Genomic DNA, 23,082 nt, shown 5'->3' with positions numbered 1-23,082 from the left:
CTAATATCAACACAGTTTTAAATACCCATTGTTGCACATTACAGCTGTGTGATTGGCTCTTATATCAATATAGAGTAAAAAAAAGTCCAGAATATTGTTATTGACATCAATTTTATCGTTTATCGGCCTAGCCCTAATAGAGAATAAATAAATATATTTTTACTGAAAACCAAGAGTGAACCTTTATTCAGCTATTTCTTTGACATTTGAATTTAATGAAGTAATTATTAATTAAAAAAAAAAATTACACCAAAACTGTGATACAATTAAAACTGCACATGCCAGTAGAATGAATTGTAATAAAAACATGCTGTAACTGTCCCAATTCTGTCAATCCTGATTAAACTGTCTGTTAGGGAGATACAATAGCTTTGCTTGGTAACTTAACTTAAAGCTAAGAAAACTGTGGTTTCAATTATACAAATGAATAATGTTTCATGAAAACAGATTAGACAGTATGAGAAATTTTCTGAACATTAAAAAATTACCATTTTACCTAAAAATGAGTTTTATACTGAAGCACTTGAAATGGATGATTTCTCTCAGATTGAAGGAGGGTCTAACTGAGAATATATAGTATGAATGTTGTCACTCTAGCTTATTCTTGAATGGAGCAATTCGTCTGCCCCATGCATCCATCCCAGTCATTGATCCCTCCATGTGCCTGTATAATGTTTTATTAACACAATAAAAGAAGTTTTTTATAATAAAAAACTTATTACGTCCAATCACAAGTCTACACTTACTTTCATTTACATAGTTCCTGTGAAACATTTCAACTTTGGCACGACACAATAGAATGAATGAATTAATGAATGAACGTTGCCTCTAGCTAACATCCCGCAGTTAACATCCCGCCTCTGAAAGGGTGTGTCTTGGCAAATAAGTTTCGTTGCTGTCCAAGTGGCCAATCAACATTACATTGATAATCGACAGCATGGGCGAGTAATGGACAGACCATTTGGGCATATAAGCGTTGAGATCTCAGTTAGGCAAGGGGCACCCGCGCCGCTCTCAGACTGCCTTCTGCCATGATGTGTTTGTTATGTCGATACGTGTTGCTGTCATATAAATAATGTGACGAAGTTGTCATAAAATTGAACAACTATTTAGACAGAGAGACACGCTTTCTGGAGGACACTAGCAATACTGGATGGACCCTTGATGACAGTCTAAACCTGTAACTTGGACTTTACGAGACGTAAAGGAGAGACTCGCAACTTCACATTGATTCAGTACATTCATTCTGTCAGGTAAATTCATTCTCGCTTTCATGAAGTCGTCAGTATTTTTTAACATAACAACTAACTTATTCTTAAGTACTCTCTTCATGTACTTTACAATACTTATTAACCAAACTGCTTTATTTACTGTCTATCTGTATCTATCTGTATTTAGAGATGCAGACGTTCGTGAAAGGAAAGCGAGTTGGATACTGGCTCAGTGAGAAGAAGATTAAAAAACTCAATTTCCAAACCTTCGTGGATTTGTGCAGGTGTGTAAAAAACGCTCACAATCAGCCTACATTTGACTTTAGATTGATATGTTTTCCAGTTGTTGCCAGGATTTTAGCTATTAATTATGTTTAATACTTCATTTATAAACTTCTTACTAATATTAACTGTGGTGTTATTGTAATACAAGTGTAGTAACCATGTTTGTTAGTGCATAAATTACCATTATTGCATTATTACAGATTACTATAGTATGGTTTGTGATGTTACCATAGTTAAACTACAGCAGCATTTTTTAAAAGCTTGGTTAATTTATATAATTTCACTTCAATATTAAAATGTACCCAGCATTTACTCATCCCCAAGTGTTTCAAAAGGGGTTCATTCTTTATTTTAAAAGATATTTAGAAGAAGCCTGAAAACCTGTAAGAATTGACTTCCATAGCAAAAAAAAAAAAAAAAAACACATACAGTAGAAGTCAATGATTGCAGGTTCTTAGTTTTTTTTTTAGCAAAAGAAGAACATCTTCTTTTGTGTTTAACACAAGAAAAAAAACTCAAACAGGTTCGTAACAACTGAAGGGTATACTGTATATAATTAACATTTTTGGCTGAATTCTTTTAAGGGGCACAACTGTCTATTCCAGTTTTAACTAAATTTTCTTTCCCTAACTGGGTGGTGTTTTTTTTTTTTTTTTTTTTTGCAATAGCTTTTGCTATTGCAACTATTAAACTATTATATTATATTACTAATTATTACTGCATTTCATTTAGACATGATACTTGTCAAACTGAGTAGTTGAGATCTGATGTTTTACCACATAGGCAACTATACATAAATATAACAATGGAAAAGTTGATTGTTGTTTAGTACAGTTGGAGTTATTTGGCATAATGGGGTATATGCACACAGACTTTTAATTTCAGTCAGCCAGCCCCGGGCTTTTAGTTAATTGTCATCCCATACAAAATCGCTGTGTTTAAGATCAGATCCAAAAAAAAAAAAAAAAAACTGTGATCTTGACTGTCTGGCTGATATACAATATAAAGTGGGTATCAGACCAAACAAAAAGCACTGCTTTAAAATATTTTTCCGCACCATGTCTTCAAATTAATGAAATCAATTTTACCCCAGTATTTACCCCAAATTAATTTTACCCCAGTATTTACCCCAAATTAATTTTACCCCAGTATTTTCAATGGAGTTTTTTGCACTAGCCTGCTGCTAATGATAACGTTTAAACGTTAAATCATCTCTTTTTACTCTTTAACAACCAAATGAATGCTAAAGTCTATTTTACTGAATGTATTGTAATTACATAACAACGTCGATGCCATAAAAGGAACCTTATTAAATTGAAAGTAGTCAAAAAAGTTTTCAGTGGAGGTTTATCATTGGCTAAAAAATACTCGCTGTGCATATAGCCCACTGCAATTTTATAGTATTGTAGTTATTTGAACCTATTTTAATGATTTTAAAGTGCTAGAATCTAATGAGTTGTTGACAGTAGCATTTTACTATCGAAACTATTTTTTTGAATTGCTTACCAATAAATTACAAAGCATATCAAATAAAAACAAGCCAGTTTGTTTGATAGGGAACAAATGTTAAAACAGCTGGTCATTTAATATTAGCAAAATTAAAAGTTTATTTTAGCTATTTGTTGCTGTCTATAGGATAAATGATAATAGAGTTTAAAGTACAGAGTTTATATTGAATTCTACTGTATAATAACACAACTGTAGAAAGTGGAGCTTATAGAAGTGCTTTAGGATATAGGAGACATTATTTATAATGCCTACCTCTTCATGTCCTCTTGGTGGTCAGTGTAGTCTCAATCCCTTTATAGTAACCAGTAAAAAAAAAAAAAAGCTTTTTCATTTCATTTTCAATTTCTCACCATCATCTTTGTTCTAGAATTCCCTTATGACAAAACTTTAATTATTTACATTATTCAGACGAGTTATCTCTACATAATGTAAAAATAACCTATCCACAACCACTACGTAAATGCAATGCAGTTTAGAATTAAAATGAACTAACCGTAATTGCATTAATGATATAAAGTTTTAAATCATAAAAACATTGATATCCTTTTGTCAGCATAATTAATCTGGCTACTGGGGAGTCCCTGCCTCTGAATTGTGCTTATATAAAGTATAACCTACAACACTGGCCTCATAATTAAATGCTCATAAAAGCATCTGTAGAATTTTAAGCCATAAAATGACGAAGACCTGAACAAAGTTTATAATTTACCTGGAGAAGCACCAGGAAGCAGTTAGTCCTTAATACCACAGTTTTAGGAGTAACATTGCTTGCATATCTCTTTTAGGCTCCATGCATTCCTAAGAGTCAGCAGCAAGACCATGACTGTTGCTTCAAGGCATCATGAACTGTATTTATTATTATTCTTTTTTTATCTGAGGTCCTCTTATGATGTTTGCATGCTTTTTTATTTCCAAAACTTTTCAAATCCATAACTAATAATGAGGTCTTTCTGGTTTTGAGATTTTATGGCCGATTCGTAATGATGCATTGGAAGTATGATTGGATAACTGTTCTGCATAGCAAACTAGCTTTCGACTCTCCAACCAGTTTATGTGAGGAATTAAACGTGTTGGTGTGGTGAAATTGACATGACACACAACCCTTTTAAATAGTTTGCTTTCACTACAAATTAAACTAGCATGAAAATTGACATTCTAATAAATCATTCTTAAGTTAGTTCTTCTTTTAATTTATAGCTTTTAGTTATTGAATGTGATCAGGCTGCAATGTCAAATTTTTAATGACATTAATGCAAGTCACAGACAAGCTTACAGACTTTATCTTTAAACTCAAAATATTAGTCAATTTTGATATTGCAGATATGAGTGAGAGTATCATACAATAATTTAACCTTATTAATTTAAACTATAAATATATATGTGTCTGTGTGTGTGTGTGTCTGTGTGTGTGTGTGTGTGTGTGTGTGTGTGTGTGTGTGTGTGTGTGTGTGTGTGTGTGTGTGTGTGTGTGTGTGTGTGTGTGTGTGTGTGTGTGTGTGTGTGTGTGTGTGTGAGGCTCTTTAAATGTGGATTACAGAAAATATAACCTACAATACTTGTTAAATATAATTTTTATAGCAGCACTATAAGTAAGTTTTTTTGACCTTAAAATAATGTCTCTAAAATTATATTTGTGGAAAAATTTACAATTAATTTTTAAGTTCTGAATTTAACTAGAAGAAGTCCTAAAATCACACATGCAACTTTGAATGAGTGACCCAATACACACAGCCCTGGCCATCCCCAGTCAGTGGAACCATGGTCATAAATAGAAATGCCTGTGAGCAGAACAGTGAGATCTGCATTGTTGGTAACAGGCGATTGCGCTTATCAACCACAAGGGGAGCCACAAGAGAAAGTTGCATATATTTGCTTAATATATAAAAAGGTTATATAATATATAAAAGGTTATATATTAAAGCATATTCACGCAGACTTTTTTTGTTGTGTTCATTTCATTGAATAATATGTTGAAATAATATTATTTCTCAGATCTCAAATGATGATGTGTTTAGGATGCCGTTGTATTAAAATTAAACCTCTGAAAACATTTGTTGCTTTAAAGTCTTTTAATCTGATTGTAATGTATCCTGTGTGTCTCTATTCATCTGTGCTCTTCAGAAATCAATAAATTCATATAGCCAACTCATGTTAATTTATAATGAATGAGACATTGTGTATAGAACATAAAAAAACTTATTTCAACATGGTTATAAATAAATAAAATCATAGATAATAGCAGAAAAATAGATTTCTAATAGATCTCTTTCTCATTTTGACTATGTGTGTGTGTGGGTGTGTGTGTATGTGTGTGTGTGTGTGTTTGTTTATCCACAACCAGGCTTGTTTATTGCACCTCTGTGGCTCGATTCAAATATGTCATGCACAAATTAGTGGTCAGAGCTAAAGTTTCAGGCATTCTTGGGTGAAAGCAGTGTTTTACCCACTTATGACATCATAGATAGGCACATTCCAGGATCTGGTGTTTTCCTCACCTCGGGTCATTTAAAAGCTCTTATATCAGCAACAAGGTTGATTTCAGATCTGATACTTACAGGATATTTCTTCGGTGCAATGACCTCTTACATATTAAAATCTCAGGTATAACCAAATTTTTCATTTCATAACCACTTAGGAGTAAATTGTTTGGTGTGTATAGGCCATTGGATTCTACATTGCAGTGTTGCGAGTATGGCTGTAAAGCTGTAAATGCTCTGTTTGCAGAGGGAGGCGCATGAACATGCCTTAAATGTGTACCTGTGTGGAAGACGTTTTGTGCGTGGGCTAAATTACATTTCTGAGAGGACGCTAGGTGTTTCAGAGTCACTGTAATGTGATCTCTCTTTTTTTTTTTTTTGGAAACGTGCTTTAGTCTGCAAATAACCGGTTTGCAGAGGGATTTTACCTGAGCTTGTGGAACACGTTCAGCATTTGTTATGCTACTGGCTGTCATATATGGCTTTTGATAAAAGATATTTTCACATAGTTCACAAAGAGGGTTTAAAAGCAAGTGACTTACTCACCAATACTGATAAACTCCCACATACATTCATTAATTCACAACCTTGTCAGTCAGTTGATTATAGTTCTTTTCAGTGTCTTTTTTGTTTACCTACAATAAGCACAATAATAATCACACTATTCATTACATAACCTGTTAACACTTATTTAAAAAAAAGGAATGTGTTTATTTTGAGTATCAGCTTTGTTTTGCTTTTTTGTGTGAGAGACTAAAGTTTAAAAAGGTATTGTTTTAGGTGACACAACTCCCCTTTATTTTCATATTTGTTCCCTTCGTAAAGTATCAACAACACTATAATTGTACATCACATGGAATCAATATTAAATATTCATAGTTTGTTTCTCTTCTTTTCCAGAAAACAAGGCATAGAGATGATTCAGGTATGATACCATATGACAGTTTTCTTTCTTTTTTTATGGCTTTTGCATGACACAAAACATTTTTCCAACGATGTCGGAGGCCGGCGGCACAACATCATCACAATACGCTTGTCAGCATCTGCTCCAAACATTACAAACATCCCTTTCATTATTAAATGAAAATGAAGCTATGCCTGGGGGTACTTACATATAAAATATGACCCTCAGATTATTATGTACTGTTGCTGTTGCGTACATTGCATTAACTCAACAATTAGTCGCTTATGCAGTTGGAATTCTACATATTGCATAATTATTATGCATTACTTAAAGCAATACCCAATAATCAAAACTGCCTCATCTTTTATTCTCCCTGAAACCTCTATGAATTTCTTTCTTCTGTTGAACATGATATAATTTGAAGAAAGCTGGTTGCTGGGACCCATTAACCTCCATAATAGAAAAAAACTACAGAAAATATAAACATGTGCCCAACAGAAACTGGAAAATATGCTTTGAATAAGTAAAGGTTGAGTAAATGGTGGCAAAATGTTAATTTTTCTGCTTTTGTTTTACTTATCATTTCCATTGAATAACTGCCAGTAAAAACAGCTTTTAGAGATCTTTTCCACAACAGTTCTCAGCCAAGGCCTAATATAGCCTAACATAACAAAAACATAAGTTTGCCCTCACTAAATTGCATGAAAATTGCACTGATTAGCCGTTTCTTGGCAAATACAGTTCACAAATATGGCTTATCAGCTGAAGCCTTGCCTTGATAGATTCTACTGTATGCTTTTTTCTGCTTATTAAGTAATTCTATATGGTCATGCTGAAGACATTAGTGCAGTGGGAAAGCATTGAACACAGAGGTCTTTAAGTCTGGTGTTTGTCTCTCCTTAATCTAAGATCCTTGGCTTCGGTCAAGGTGGTGTTTTGTTTTTTGGAGAGTAAGCTAAACTCAATCTGTCCTCCTGATAACAATGACAGTGCAAATAGATTCACCTGCAACATGCACATTTTGTCTTAGTAGGGAACACCTGGCTTTGGCATGATCGAGAGTGTTGCATTTTTGTCCTATACAGATGTTCTTAGTTTAGCTGGTTCCCAACAACAATTGAATGCCCTTTTTAGTGCTTATGAACAATAGCCATATTTTATGGGCATTTTGAAAAATCAGATGAAAGTGCGTAATGGAAACACCAAGATGTTCATACATTTTGAAAATGCACATAAAACAGCGTATGTGCTCAACTGAGTTTGATAAAAGTTCTATTTGATAAGAAAAAAATGTGAATAAACTATGATGGAAACACATAGATTCCAGCATGCGCATCAAAAAGTCATGCGATTTTGTTTTAGCACATCATGCTATTGGGAAAAAATGGGGAAGATAAGATAGCATCAATGTACAAATCAGCGGATCGAACATCTGAAATGTTGTTTTGATCATTCTAAAATGCCTTAACCAAAGTTCATCATCAAAGTGGTTTCATATTATTACTTCCCAGAACTTTCTAAACGGCTTCGCCTCCAAAGGATGATTGCATTGCATTTTGTCTTCATCTTCTGAGGCACAAGTAATTTATTATTTTTAGAAAAAAGGCCCACAGTAGCTTCTCTCAACCAGCAAACAATTTTTCTTTTTGATATTTGCCACCAGCTTATCAGAAAGTGACGATTTTGTCCTCTTTTACTCATTGGATGGAAATAGTGCTAATGTACATTGCTAATGTATCAACTGTTTTCTCTAATTAGGCCATATCATCATGCTATGTTTGCTCAAGGATGGAGAGTTAACAGCGTTGGGGTTATTTATTAAATTATTCTGTCATTTGTGCCACCTTCTCTCTGTCTCACATTGGCAATGATAAATCATTAGACACATGACTCACAGAGATATGACAGTCATTAGAACTTAGTGTTTTAATTATAACAATAAAAATTATAACCAAAATCCATGTTTGATTAACAATTAATCCTGGGTTTTTATATACTAGCGTTTCACATGGTACATTCTTAAACTCTAGGTTGACGTCACCAGCCATTCCCTGACTGGATGAGCACAGTACATAACCTGTTTACATATAGGTGCCCTGAATATATTATAAATAGACATAACGTGCTACAAAGTTTGTTGACTTTTTAGTTCCTTTCTTCACCCCAACTGATGCATTTTCGAAGATCGTTCTCTCAAGAAACAAATGCACCAGTATATTAATACTAATTTAATACCATAGTAGACAAATAACCAGAATCAAATAATAACCAAATTGAAAACAATATTATTAAGAACACTGCATGGTACTCTGCTGTTGCATTAAGGCATAAGGAATATCTCTCTGTGCCCAATATGACAAGATTGTATAACATGGTGCATAGTAGCTCAGCCGAAACTCAATGTAACAATATCAGAATATATTTTTGTTATACTCCCTATAATACCGCTCCTTTGTTATATCCTTGTTATTACTCATATTATTCTGTTACATTCAGTTTTTAAGTTTTTATTGTTTTAGTACCTGTATGTACATGACAGGATGATGTTTTTATCAGATAAAATTGTAAAACGCTTGTCAGACAGCTATGGGGATGAAGTCAAGTTTCACTCATGCCTTAATGTATGTGTAGTAATGAAGCGTGCAATTTTGTTCACACACAGACCAATTATTCATTTATTTTTCTTTGGATTAGTCAACACAGCAGATTGAACCACCAACTATTCTGTATTTTACACAGTTTTACACTGCGGATACCCTTCTAACTGCAACCCAGTGCTGGAAAAACCCCATACACACTCATCCACACGCTCATACACTACAGCCAGTTGAGTTTATTCAATTCCCCTATAGCGCATGTCTTTGGACAGTGGGGGAAAACGGAGCTTCCGGAGGTAACGTGAACACAGGGAGAACATGCAAACATAAAAATGCCAACCTGCCCAGCTAGGACTAAAACAAGCGACATTCTTACTGTGAGGCGACAGTGAGCCAGTGAGCCACTGTGATTTTTGCAATATTCAAAATTCTTGAAATCCTTCTGCCTAAATTTCTTTGTACATCAGAACAGCAGCTTTTACCAGCTAAATAATTATATTGTACCATTTAAAACAATAATTACAGACAAGTATATTCAAGCACATGAATATGAGGCACACACGATTTTATTAAGCATTGTTTCACTCTACACAATATTGGCAGAAATTGGCAACATAGTAAGGTTAAAAAGCACCAGGTGCATATATATATATTTTTTTTTACCACAGTTAAAAAGTATTACTAACTCCAATTCTCAATCACACATGTGGAAGATTTCTTTAGCTTCTATTTTATTTTTAATTTTTTACAAAAACGGGATGTCAAATGGAGAAGAAACATTTATGATATATTATTGATTACGTACCTCTATATACATTTCTAGAGAGTGCCAAATATATCCCAGGAGCTACTTTTTTGCAGTTTTTGTTTTTGTGAATCCACCATAGGCCGCTGTGTATGCTTTTTCAGATCTCAAATTTCTCTCACGAGCGCCATTCACACCTGCTGTTCTCACGTAAACCCACCAAAGGGCCGCTGACCAACCGACTGATTCCGCCACCGACCTCCTTCCATAAACCCACCCGATAGTGTTTTGAAAAGCACTGATTGACCAGCGCCTACCCTCTTTCCTAAACCCAACTGACTTTATTTTCAAAAGCAATCCAGAAAAAGAAAAGCCCTCGCGGCAGCCTGATTTGTACCACATTTTCAGATTTTACCACATTCTCACCCTGTTATTTACTTGTTTGGCTTTTGTCTTACCTGCTTTCTAGAATTGTTTTTCTCCGGACTCGAACACAGTCGTCACAGCTTATACCGAAATGAGCAAAATCTTGATATTTTACCATTTAAAACAATAATTACAGACAGGTATGTATTTACAGTACCAGTATACTGCTCAACCCTATTCATAAACAACACAGTGTTTCCATAACTGTCTAAAACACATCATTATGGGCCATACAAAATTTTAATAAGCATTGTTTTTACACTACACACAATGTTGGCATAATTCTGCAACATAATAAGGTTTAAGAGCACTAGGTGCATTTATTTTTATTAAAAAAAATTTACCACAGGGTAAATATTTTTACCTAACCCCAGTTCTAAATGTGAATGATTTATTAAAGCCTTTTTGGGGGGATGTGAAATAATAAAGAGGTAATTTAACATACATTTATGTTCAGTTGTGAATTACATTTTAATTTTCAACAATAAAAAACTAGAAAGATTTTATACACAAAAAGTATTACATTATAAAAACAAACAATTGAAATGCTAAATAAAAACATTTTCAAGTGATCTCTGACTTTTTGAACCCACTGAATCTAGTGACTAGGGAAAATGCTTTATTTTGGAGTAAATGACTGGCTCTTTGTGGTAATGTTTTCAGTGGGCATATAAAGACAGTATTTGCACATTCCAGCAGGACATGCCCTTGTCAGCTATGTTTATATTGCGTTAAGTTAAAGAGGAACCAAGGTGGACCTGAGATACGTAAAGCCCCTCTTAAAACAAACCAATTGGTTGCAGTGGAAATGAGGTGTAGATTTGCTTACAAGCTATGCAGAATTCAATGCATATCATTGGTCAAACTGTTAACTGATGTGTGTTTATGGACAAACACCCTTCTTTTCTGTTTTGCTATGGAAACTGTGTTAGTTTTGAAGAGAATTCTGGGAACAGAGTCACCTTGTTTTGTTTTGGGACTTGCATGTGAAGGCTGGCCGACTAAACCAAGGTCTGTTCCCTCATTCTGCTCTTTCACGATGATTCAGACGCTTATCATTGAAGCTGTCTGAGTGAGTGACACACAGAGGGCTTTACTTCACTCCCGAGATGCATAACAAATGCTTCTTTGCACTCCACAGAATGTAGGGTGTGGATACCTAAGAGAGTAAAAGATGGACTTTGACCTGTTTATGTATTATACAATAGACAAGCTGCACCTAGTCATAGCTTTTATATGGTCTGTATAGCAATCAGTCCACAGGCTGATCAGTTTAGAAAGAGGGAGTGTCATTAATATGATTAAGATAATGCGATTATTAAATCATTCAGTCAGTGCACGTGTTAATGGGGAAACGGCTTAATGGCATCACTTTGAAAATTAATTCCGCTTGTGGGATTAATGGCTTTGGGTTATGTATTTTCTGTAGGTAAACCTATATTTAGGTTGTCATATTCTGCCTTCACCTGTCAGTTTGCACTACCTTGGTTATTAAACTATTTTATAGGTTCATAGTGCATTTACCTACAGTTTAAGATCTGCAGGTTCAGCATGTCACCACCATAGTGATAAGATAGTTATGCATTCTCAAGAACATACCCACACTCATTTAAAAAAATATTATATCCTGAGGGTCAGGAGAGTAATGACATATCCAACACATTTTTAAGGATATGTATCGGTTTCTGTATAAATTGTTAAAAATAAATGGTAAAAAAACCTTAATTATATATATATATATATATATATATATATATATATATATATATATATATATATATATATATATATATATATATATATATATTATTATTATTATTATTATTATTATTATTAAGTTTATACTATTATATATTTGGTGTTTGTGAAAGTGTTAGTTCTTTATTTATTTGCTCACTAATGCTACATTTATTCAAATAAAAGTAATTTGTGGAATATTTTTGCAATAAAAAAAGAGTTTTCTTTTTTTATGCAGTTTTTTTAATATATCACTGGTGTCACATGATTCTACAAAACTCATTATCTAAAAATGTGATGATTTGTTTAAAAATGTCAAGCCATAGTAAATATCTGTGAGTATGTTTACATATGTTATGTTTATTTAAGACAATACTCTGATTAAGATTTTATTATGTAAACAGCGAATTTTGATTAATTTTGTCAGTTTAAAGTCGTAATCGAACTAAATAGAAATCAAATTAAGGCGTGAAATATGCCGATTTAGTCACATTATTGAAGTGCAGTACAGTACATGTAAACACCGCAATTAAAGTATTACCGTCATGTAGGATTTTTGCTTTGATTTGCGAATAATCTATCTGCTTGTTAAGTCTTGGTGACAAATGGAATACTGTTTCTGTATCCAAGCCCCTGCTCATTTAAATTGAGAAAATATTTGTTTATGGCCATATTTGTTTATTTTTAGTCATATCACATATTAAAGTGAATTTTATATGAAATCATAGTACACACATCAATCTCTGGGCTTGCTTGCTGCATCACAAATACCAATATTTTAACAATTTATAAAAGAATGTATCACTTTCTGGCCATCTGATATTAGGCATGGATATATTTGATTGTGATTTTTGAAAGTATTACATCGCTTCGTAAATATTTATTATCACCATTTGATGAGTTTTCCCATACATTTTAATATAGCGCATGGGCCCGGAAGCCGCTTCACGTGACGTCACACTTAACAAGTGGATACACACACGGCTGTTTGACACCATTCTCTGCACCTATTGAGTCAGAAAAGGACCACAGACACACACATCGCGAAATGTGGAGAGTTTTTTTACATTCAGCGTGTGGATTCAACTTCCATTAAAACAACACTCTTCCCCCAATTCTTGATTAAAATAGACACTTTTCACAATTCTGGGTTTCTTAGCAGCAGAAATCGTCATAGTTGGGTAACCTTAGAGCGCAGTGAATCTGAGAGTACAACAAATATTTTTTTTACAATCCTATTTACTCAAATAATAAAAGAAAAATTCCTCGACGGTGCTATCAAGTCTTCAGAAAAAAATTGTGTGAAATTGATGACGGCAGCCAGAGGTGGGAATATCATCAAATTTAAGCCCCACAGACACTGCATTAGAAATAACTCACATAGGCAGTAATTCGTTTTTTTTGTAATTTGACGCACAGATGATATGATACGTATGATATAATGTTCATACTCAAAAAATCTGAATATTAAAAACTTTCAAGGATTTAAAATTGTGATGACTGTTAAACGCATCATAATCCACTTGTTAAGTGTGACGTCACGCAAAGCGGCTTCCGGGTCCAAGCGCTCCATTCAACTGAATGGGGAGACTCATGAAATGGTAATAAACGTTTACAAAGCGAATAAATACTTACGAAAATCACAATCGCAATATATATGTCCATGCCTAATATCCGATGGCCAGAAAGTGATTCATTTTATAATAAATTGTTAAATTTTTGGTATGTTATGCAGCAAACCCAGAGATTGTTGTGTACACTATGACTTTATTTAAAATTAACTTTAGTGTGTGATGGGCATAAAACGTGATCACAAACAAATGATTTCTCCACTCAAATGAATGGCAGCTTGGACCTGGAAACAGTATACCTACGTCACCACTTAACAAGCGGATAGTCTTGTGAAAAGGGTCCATTCCATTAAAACAACACTCTTCCACCAGTTCTTGATTCATACCTGCATCCAATACCTCAGTTTGTCACAGAGGACATGGATGAAATGTTCCTGAATGAAAGTGGAACTGCAGTAAAAGCCAAAAAATTTTATATGAAACACCTGAAATTACATGAAACTCCCGAGGAAATGCAGATAGCGTGGTGCCACAATGACGTTAATCTAACTATGTGCTATAATATGTAAAACGGGATCATGAAAGAAACGTGCAACTCATGTAAACACCTTAATCATTTTATTGTCTTAATCAGATTAAGGCAAATAATTTGGTTACTGATGTCCATGTAAATGTAGTCAGTGTCTTTACTTTCACCTTTGATCAATTTAAATGTTTTATTTCTTTAAAAAAAAAAAAGTCTAAATCCCAAACTAAAGGGCAGCTTACGCACATATTGGTTCAACTCATTTTTTTTCGTGTTAGGGGATTTCTTGCACTTAATTAAGCCAGTCGCTTATCAATTTTGCACAAGCCAAGACATTGACATGGACACTTACTGTTTGCCATCACCTCCTTGGTTTGCACTTCAATTGGTTTAATGATAGCACGCCATTAATAGGTTAACAGCAAGTTATAGATTTAGTTCTGTTGTTCAGGAAGTCTGTTAGATTGAAAGTGGAAATAAGGAACGATTATCTAGCAAAGCAAATAAGCCCTCATTATGTCCAGAAAGATGTGAACCTCTAATCATTGTTTAAAACTACTTTAACTGACTAAAACTTTAGAATACATTAATGTGATGTTGCACATGGCCGTCTCATGCTTTATATCAGATGATGTGTTTATCAGCTGAACAGGCTTGACTAAAAGGAAGTGGAGGGGTCTTCTTTGTGAAGTGTCATGAGGAATCTGTGTGTCACTTTCTGTGTGTCATCATCTCCATTCTTTATGTCTGTTTTTGTAAATTGTTTGTTACACATCTGGCTATGAGAATATTTCCAGATGTTGTCTTCTGAAACAGAGCCATTTAGGGAATAAGGTAATGAGGCCCATAGGATTACCTCTATCTCTATTTCTGGTGAGCTGAACAGCCTCAGTCTTTTATTTGGTGCAGTCTTTGAGAGATAGAATCTGGATTAGGTCTAAGTATAATAAATAAAAGAGCACTTAGGGATGCTCTTAAACCCCTATTAACTGCCAGTTCATGTAAATTCCCTCTACATTGCCTGTGACTGACATTTGACAAGACGTTTTGTAGACTCTTATCCAAGAGAAAATGTTTTCTCATTTCCAAACGGTAAACCAAAAAAGACCTAGTGTACCATGAGTACCCTGAGAAGGAGTACTTGTCTAAATGTCATTTGCCCATGTCACAAAATAAAGTAAATCCGGTCCTGCTTTGGGCCCAGGAGAAGTTTTGACCTGCCTACACATTAGTATTTTTTTCTGTAGGTTCTTATAGATCAGAGATCCCCAAAGTAGGGCCTGCAAGCCAAAGTCGGCTCATGTTAACCCTTGATTTGGCCCGCCATTGCATCTGAATAGAGAGGGAGAATGATGGGGAGTAGGTTGAGGCGAATTCCTTTGACAGAGATTAACATTTCAAAATAACTTAACCTTTTGTTTATTTGTTTTATTGCTGTGCTACAAAAAGCCAGCTGAATTAAAGAATTCAATTAAATGTTGTAAGTGAATCAGACTTTTCAAGTGTAAATACTGTCACTTGGCAGATGGAGGACAATGCATACGAAATCTGCGAGCAAATCAAAATGAAGGCAGGAGCAACTCAACTAGTATATTCAGCATTGAACTCCATTGTGTGATAAATGGGATTGCTTATGTTTGAACTGTAATAAGTTCAATGTAAAGTCTTAAAAATAATACTGTCGTAGTTAATATGATTTAAAGCAACATTTTCAGCAAATTCCCTTTGGCAAATTCATTGTGATACAGTTTGGTATATATTTGGCCCATAGCCCTCATTTCAGTTTGGTATTTTGGCCCTCTATTGGAAAAAACTTTGGGCACCCCTGTTATAAATACAGTAAAGCCTGAAATTATTTATACCTAAATGAACCTATAAATTCTTACATAAAGTTACTCAATCAGCATGTTTTTGTTTTGTTTTTTGACAAAAATGACAGACTTCTCATAAAAAGGCTTTAACTGATTATTTACATGACCACGACAATAAATGTGTTTTTCCCGCCATCTTAGGTATTTCATAAGAAAGTCAATTTATACTCCGATGCTAACGGACATAGCATGTTACAGTAGAATATAGCTATAAAATAATATGCTAGATGCATAAACTCACTGTGATTTAACTATTACAGAAACAGATGTGACTGGCTATATCATATCTAGATAAATACGTCTAGATATCTATATCATATCTAGAAAGCTGTAGTACAATTTACGTGTTTCTGACTAATTCGCATGTATTTACATTGATACATTTATTGATTACAGTTCTTTTATTTCACCAAAACTACACACATTTTATACTGCGAAAACAAATATTAAGCTTCATCAGTAGTTAGAACTATTTAGTTTCGCGAAACAGTTGTATTATTACCTCATCAGCTTCAGCTCCTCAGAATAATGAATGAATGATGACAGTGCAGTGGTGGGATTTTTTTAACACCATGTGACAACAGTGCCACTCCCACCTGCCGGGAGAAACAGGTACTGTTGAACAGCGTTAAGTGGAATGCTCGTAATGGCCTGGGGTATGAATAATTTTGGGCTTGACTGAATGTTATAAGTGAAGTTTCACAAACTAATTTCGAGAGGAGCACATGATATGATTGACTGCAGCTGGTCCCTCATCTACAATCATTAGTTAGCCAATCATATTAATGCACACTCACTATAAGTAGCCTGGCTAAAACTACTCCCTTATCTTCATTTCTGAAGAAACCCCCCATCCACTCCATCTTCTCCTTTTCTCCTATAACAGGGAGCTCATGAGAACTACCTGATCTTGTACTCCCCTTACATGCTCATTGACCAGGCGGAAGCCCTGGGCTCAATTACTGTATCTCCGAGCTCAGGGTTGTCTCTCAGGACAGCATGCCAAACCTGCTATTAAAGTAAAGAATTTATGCTTGATTATTTAAAAAATACCTGTAGTCAATACTAATATTGAAAAGCTACAGTAGGACAGCTTTTGTACCATTTTTGTGAGAGTCTACTGCTGTCATGCACCAGATAGACAGTTTCTGGACAATTATCATTACTGTATGTAATAAAGGGCAGCATGGTGTCACAATGGGTAGTGCTGTTGCCTCACACCAAGAAGGTCACTGGTTTGAGCCCCAGCTGGGTCAGTTGGCATTTCTGTGGGGAGTTTGCATGTGTTTATGTGAGTTTCCTCCGGGTGCTCTGGTTTTCCCAAACAAGTCCAAAGACATGCGCCATAGGGGAATTGGGTAAGCTAAATTGTCCGTAGTGTATGTGTGCTTATGTCCTGGTCCTCCAGGTTAAGGGTTGAGTGTTGGGCTTACTACCCACCTCATAAAAATGAGATGTTACTTAACACCAACATGGTGCATCTAAATATTAACTTCGATATAAAATGGTCCTGGGTGTAAGTATGTAATAAATCAAATATAATAATATAACTACAGAAAATTTACCTTTCTAATTTCAAGCCTAGTCAGCACATGTTTGATTTTGATGTTAGAAAATAATGGCTTTCACTCACGCAATGGATGGCACTGACCTTCAGAGAGGGATCAGAATGTGATTCTTTGTGTGTTTGCTGTAGGATTTAGTTTATGTACAGTTTAGCACCGTTCTCAATTTACAGTTAGCATCACGTCATAAACATCTATTCTTCAAATTCTTCAAATGTCATCCTTGAGCTTACTGACCTTTGTTGAATTTTTGAAATGTAGGCATAATGTTTATTTTGTAAACCTATACAATTAAGCTGTACAATACTTATTATCATACTTCTTTTCCTGAAAATAATACATTCAGGTGAATTTTACTAGAAAGTACACCCTTTGCTTATTCAGATGTTGACATTAGCATTCTCCCAGAGGGAAGTTGCTGAAAGCAGTCTCGTGGATGTTTACTGATCTCTTGACCTTGTTCTCCCGGTTCAGCTGGATCTGAGCCAGCCAATCGAGAGCCAGGGTCCGTTTGATGTCATCATCCACAAGCTGACCGACCACATTGTTGATGCTGACCAGAATGTCACAGAGTCTCTGCTACTTGTTCAGGGTGTTCAGGTAACTATGAAAATCAGCTCAAGCAACCATGCATTTGTTACTCAAGCGTACATTCATTGTATAATTAGCTATTCAGTGCTATTCAAGCTGTTTTTTAAATCACATACAAAAATACAATTTCATAAAAATACTTAGCAATAAGTAATGTATTTTGCTTATCTTTTAAAAAGGAATTTAAACATGCTATAAAATAATCCAATGTAACATTCTGTTGTCCCAGCTCAATCTTAAATGAATCTTAAAGGAAACACAACAGTTTTACGTATTGTAATGCATTTATGTATTTTACACCAGAACAGTGGCTAAAAAAAGTGGATTTAATTCAGATGAAAACATAAGATTTGTAAAGGGAGGCATGCCTTCAAACCCCACCCCTAAACCTACCCCTCATTGGGGGGTTGAAAATTGTACTTAAATGTATAAATATGAATAATTAATGAGTACAAATTAATATGTATTAACTACTAAATCAAAAAGTTATGCATTGCCATGAGATGGCATTATTATTTCATATAATATAGTTCAGACCCAGAAATCTCTAGGTGCCATTTAAAATGTCCTTTTTTTAGGTTCAGTAATTTTATTTTAATGGCGATCAATTGTTTTGTTTTTTTTTGTCATTGCCTTAAACGTAAAATAACTGAACACAAGCTTAGGAGGTTGCGAAAAATGCTAATTCTTATGGCAAAAGCCGTTTTATCATTTATTCAATAGCCAGTGATAGTATCTTTACTAATGAAAAAGTACTGGTATCTAATACATACAGTTGAAATTAAATGTCAAAACGGCTTACCATATATTCTAGAAAGAAATTTCAGACACCACTTAAAGGTTTTTGCATCTGAGCTCTTCATATGCTCCTGTTTTAAATCATGCCAACACTTTTATGTTTATAAACAGAGAATTCCCAGGGGCACAGTATTGAAAACTTGAGGATTTCAAACAGTGAGGCGATTCTTACTGATTGACCAGTGTATTCAAGATACCAACAGATATGTCTGTGATTGGCTGCACTATTACTTAAAAACATTGTAAACATACATCTGCAATGTTCTGTTGAGTTCAAATATAATATGCACTGGAGCATTTGCCAAATCTGTTTCTCCAATATCAAACTAAGCCCCATAATTCCATTGACCCCTAGTGGCCCCTCTTCTTACTTAATGATTAAATCTGTCCCTTATAGGAACATAAGAAGACTTGTGTGTGTCTCTTTTCAGGACTACATAGACGCTCACCCTGAAACAGTGATTTTGGACCCTCTTCCGGCCATTCGTACCCTGCTGGACCGGTGCAAATCGTATAAGCTAATCCATAAACTTGAACACAGCATGGAAGGTGTGTAAGCAACACAGATACAGTCATTGATTAAGGACAGACCCTTTCATCATGGTATCACTTATTATAGATAAAACCATCCCTATAGGACACCTAAATAAAGAAAACAAACTGTGGTTGCTTGCTTTATGTTTCAGTGTGAGCTAGAATGTTGACCGTGGACAGCATTTACACTAATTCTAAATAATGTAAAAGGTTCTGTAAAGCAGGCCTCTAGATCCTCCTTTGTTCATCAGGGGTGAACTAACACGAGGAGGGCAGGTTTTTGGCTTTGCGCACAGGCTTATGCAGGGCTTATGTCCTAAAGCTGCTGAGTCGTTCATTCTTTGTGCTGCTTGCTCTCAGCATTCACTGGCCACAGAAAGAGCATGAGGCCCGTTGGATCACTGCAAGCCAACACAATCACCAGCTGGGAGAATGGCGTAGTGCCTAAGGAATTCCATCACAAACAAAAATATATTAAGCTGAAAAAAATACACAAATACAGTTGAAGTTAGAATTATTAAACCCCCTCATTTATTAGCCCCCTGTTTATTTTTTCCCCAGTTTCTGTTTTACGCAGAGAAGTATTTTTTCAACAAATTTCTAAGCATAATAGTTTTAATAACTAATTTCTAATAACTGATTTCTTATATCATTGCCAAGATGACAGTACATAATATTTGATTAGATATTTTTTCAGTGACATTTAACACTAGGTTAAATAGGCAGGTTAGGATAATAAGGCAATTAATTGTATAACAGTGGTTTGCTCTGTAGACAATTCAAAACAAATATTGCTTAAGGGGGCTAATAATATTGAACTTAAAATGGATATAAAAAATTCAAAACTGCTTCTATTCTAGCCAGAATAAAACAAATAAGACTCTCTCCAGAAGAAGAAATATTATCAGACATACTGTGAACATTTCCTTGCTCTTTTAAACATCATTTTTGAAATATATTAAAAAAAATTTAATAAAAATCAAAGGGGGGCTAATAATTCTGACTTCAACTGTAAGTATCTGCAGTACGCAAATTGTATGATTTTGGGGTCATCAACTAGAGCATAATGTACTTGTTATTGCTGAGTAAACCCACATGTATGATTGATGATTATCTTCAATCACCCCGAAGGGGTTGATTTTGCAGTAACACCCAAAGTAAGTTCTTCATGTAATTTTTAATAGGAGCAAGGGTTTTTGATTTGAGATCTTAAGATGTACAATTAAATAATTGTACACAAAATACCGAGTGTCCTCCTCTAAAAATATCAATTATGTAGTTCATTAAAACAGCTTATTATGATATAAATGTCAACATCAATGTTATTTATATAGCGCTATTCAACACAACTGAAGGTGACCAATGTGCTGCACAATACAAATCACAAAAAGAGATAGATATAAAATCATAGCTAAAACAAACAATTCTCACTGAAAAAATGCCATTAGAATATATGCATTATATATATATATATATATATATATATATATATATATATATATATATATATATATATATATATATATATATATATATATATATATATATTTAATTTTAAGTGAAGTTTATTTATAAACTAATTTCAAGCGGATCACGTGCCTATGATTGACCACAGCTGGTGCTGCATTAGCAACACAGGATTCTGCAATTGGATGATTCCTAACTCATTGTAAATAATCAGAGTTTCTTACATTAGTTATCTTCATGTGGAAAAATCCACCCTTCCACCCCTACTCATCCCTTCCTTTCCTTGACAGAGTTGCTTGGCGGCCAAGTGGTTAGCACTGTTGCCTCACAGCAAGAATACCATTGGTTCAAATCCTTACTTGGCCAGTAGACGTTTCTGGGTGGAGTTTAGATGTTCTCCCAGTGCTTTTGTGGGTTTCCCCGGGTTCTTCGATTTCCTACCACAGTCCAAAGGCATCCTACATAGACGAATCGACCAAATCAAAATGGCACCATTGATGAGCTCATAATCAGCAATTCCTAATTGCCATTAGCACCAAACTCCCCTCCTGCCTTACAAACAGTATGGAGCCCTGGGCTCGAGGATGTTATGAGCTCAGGGCTCTCTCCCAGGACAGCATGCCGAACAAGCTTTATAATCAATCATCAGCTAAGTGTGAACTTTTGAAATAAGATTTATTTAATTAAAATATTTTCAATAAAGTCTTTCCCTTATCAAGGTTAAATGTATTTAATTGTATTTAAACACAGTAGAAAGTCTATATTAAGTAGGTTTTTTCTTTAAACATTAAAAAATGTATCTTATTCTATGCATTAAATGCATTTTTGCACTTAACAGTGTTCATTATAACTGATCATAGAGTTAAAAGTGGCAGTGTAATGGTCATAAAGTCTGCATTATTTTATATTTTGTACCACATTCACATTCACAAAAGTACAATATCAGGATAATAGTTTAAGTTATGGACATAGTTAATTCTAAAAGTAACTAAATTATAGAATAGAATCTCTTATTTTAATGATAGCAAAGCTCAAGCTTTATTTACTCCACAGGTTTGAGTGAAACCTAATGATGATTATGTTATCCAGCATATTTTTAATCTAGCATTTTTATAATTTTACAACATTTTCATAAAAAGTACAATATTAGGAATACTAGTTTAAGTTATGCGAGTCATTAATACTAAAAGCAATATGCATTATAGAATAAAATATTTGGTAACATTTTAAAATAATGGTCTATTAGTTAATCTTAGTTAATGTATTTAATAACACGAACACACTATTAGTAATACATTTATTACTGTTTTTTATTCATCTATGTTAACATCAGCCCATTCTATTTAAATTAGTTATCATTAGTTTATGTCAACTCACAGTGCATTAACTGATGTCAAGCATTAGTAAATGTTGAACTTGGATTAATAAATGCTTTACAAGATTATTCATACTTAAATACGAATAATGAATTTGAATAGTAAATACATTAACTAATGGAACTACTAAAGTGTTACCAAATATTTTCTTTTAAAGACAGCCAAGCTTCATTTACTCCACAGCTTTGAGTAAAACCTAATGATGATGACGTTATTCAGCATTTATTTAAAAATAATCCTAAAAATTGTGTTTAGTGCAAAAGCCTAATGTTTTAAACCCAATCGGATCGCAAGTTAACAACTACAATGAATCCTTCAATCCGAAAATTAGCATGACCTCTATCAAAAGCTTTTCAGATTCGAGAAGCAGATGCTGTTCAGTCAAGAGCACATCAGAATGTCAGTGTTGTCTGTGGTGCAGGAGTGTCAGCTGAGGGTTAGTGTGAAGTTAACCATCCGCCTTGGTGCTTCCCCAGTCTCTAAGAAAGAGACCACTCTGTTTATGATACAAAGGGAGTGACTATTTTCTAGGGCCTTTTCTCCAGGCAACCGCCTCCATGGCTGTTAGCTTATGAAACAACACTGCAAGGGATTCTGGGAAAAGGGGGATAACACAGCTCGTATAGCCTTCATATTACACAAGATCCTCTTTGAAATAACTCACTTGCCAAATACATGCACGTATCAGCTAGTGCCATCGATGACTGATTTTTTTTAAAGTCAGACACATTTTTTCCATGATCTAATTGGTCGTGTCAGCATGTCCACAATGACAACAAGCTGTTTAAATAAAAAATATAAGCATTTTGGGTGAGTTACATAGTCAGTTGACTTGGTTGTGTAAATTGGCGCTCATCCTAATGAATCACATCCACCCATATCTCTAAAAATA

At 34.4% G+C, this 23,082-nt stretch overlaps 1 protein-coding gene across 2 annotated transcripts in view; it reads left to right on the top strand.

Annotated features, from left to right (window-relative positions):
- The first annotated feature begins 913 nt into the window (after positions 1-913).
- itpk1a (inositol-tetrakisphosphate 1-kinase a) overlaps positions 914-23,082 on the top strand; it is a 36,619-nt gene continuing 14,450 nt past the window's right edge. The window contains 5 exon segments of one of the 2 annotated variants that reach the window (NM_213017.1): positions 917-1,253; positions 1,399-1,495; positions 6,383-6,407; positions 17,899-18,024; positions 19,245-19,362. In NM_213017.1, the coding sequence (NP_998182.1) occupies positions 1,401-1,495; positions 6,383-6,407; positions 17,899-18,024; positions 19,245-19,362 (364 nt within the window). In that variant the 5' untranslated portion in view covers positions 917-1,253; positions 1,399-1,400. 2 annotated transcript variants of the gene reach the window in all.

This window comes from Danio rerio, chromosome 20 (assembly GCF_049306965.1).
Source record: "Danio rerio strain Tuebingen ecotype United States chromosome 20, GRCz12tu, whole genome shotgun sequence".
In the NCBI taxonomy this organism is placed as follows: domain Eukaryota; kingdom Metazoa; phylum Chordata; class Actinopteri; order Cypriniformes; family Danionidae; genus Danio; species Danio rerio.
Note: the sequence above shows the minus strand (reverse complement) of the source record. Positions and strands in the feature narration are given on the sequence as shown.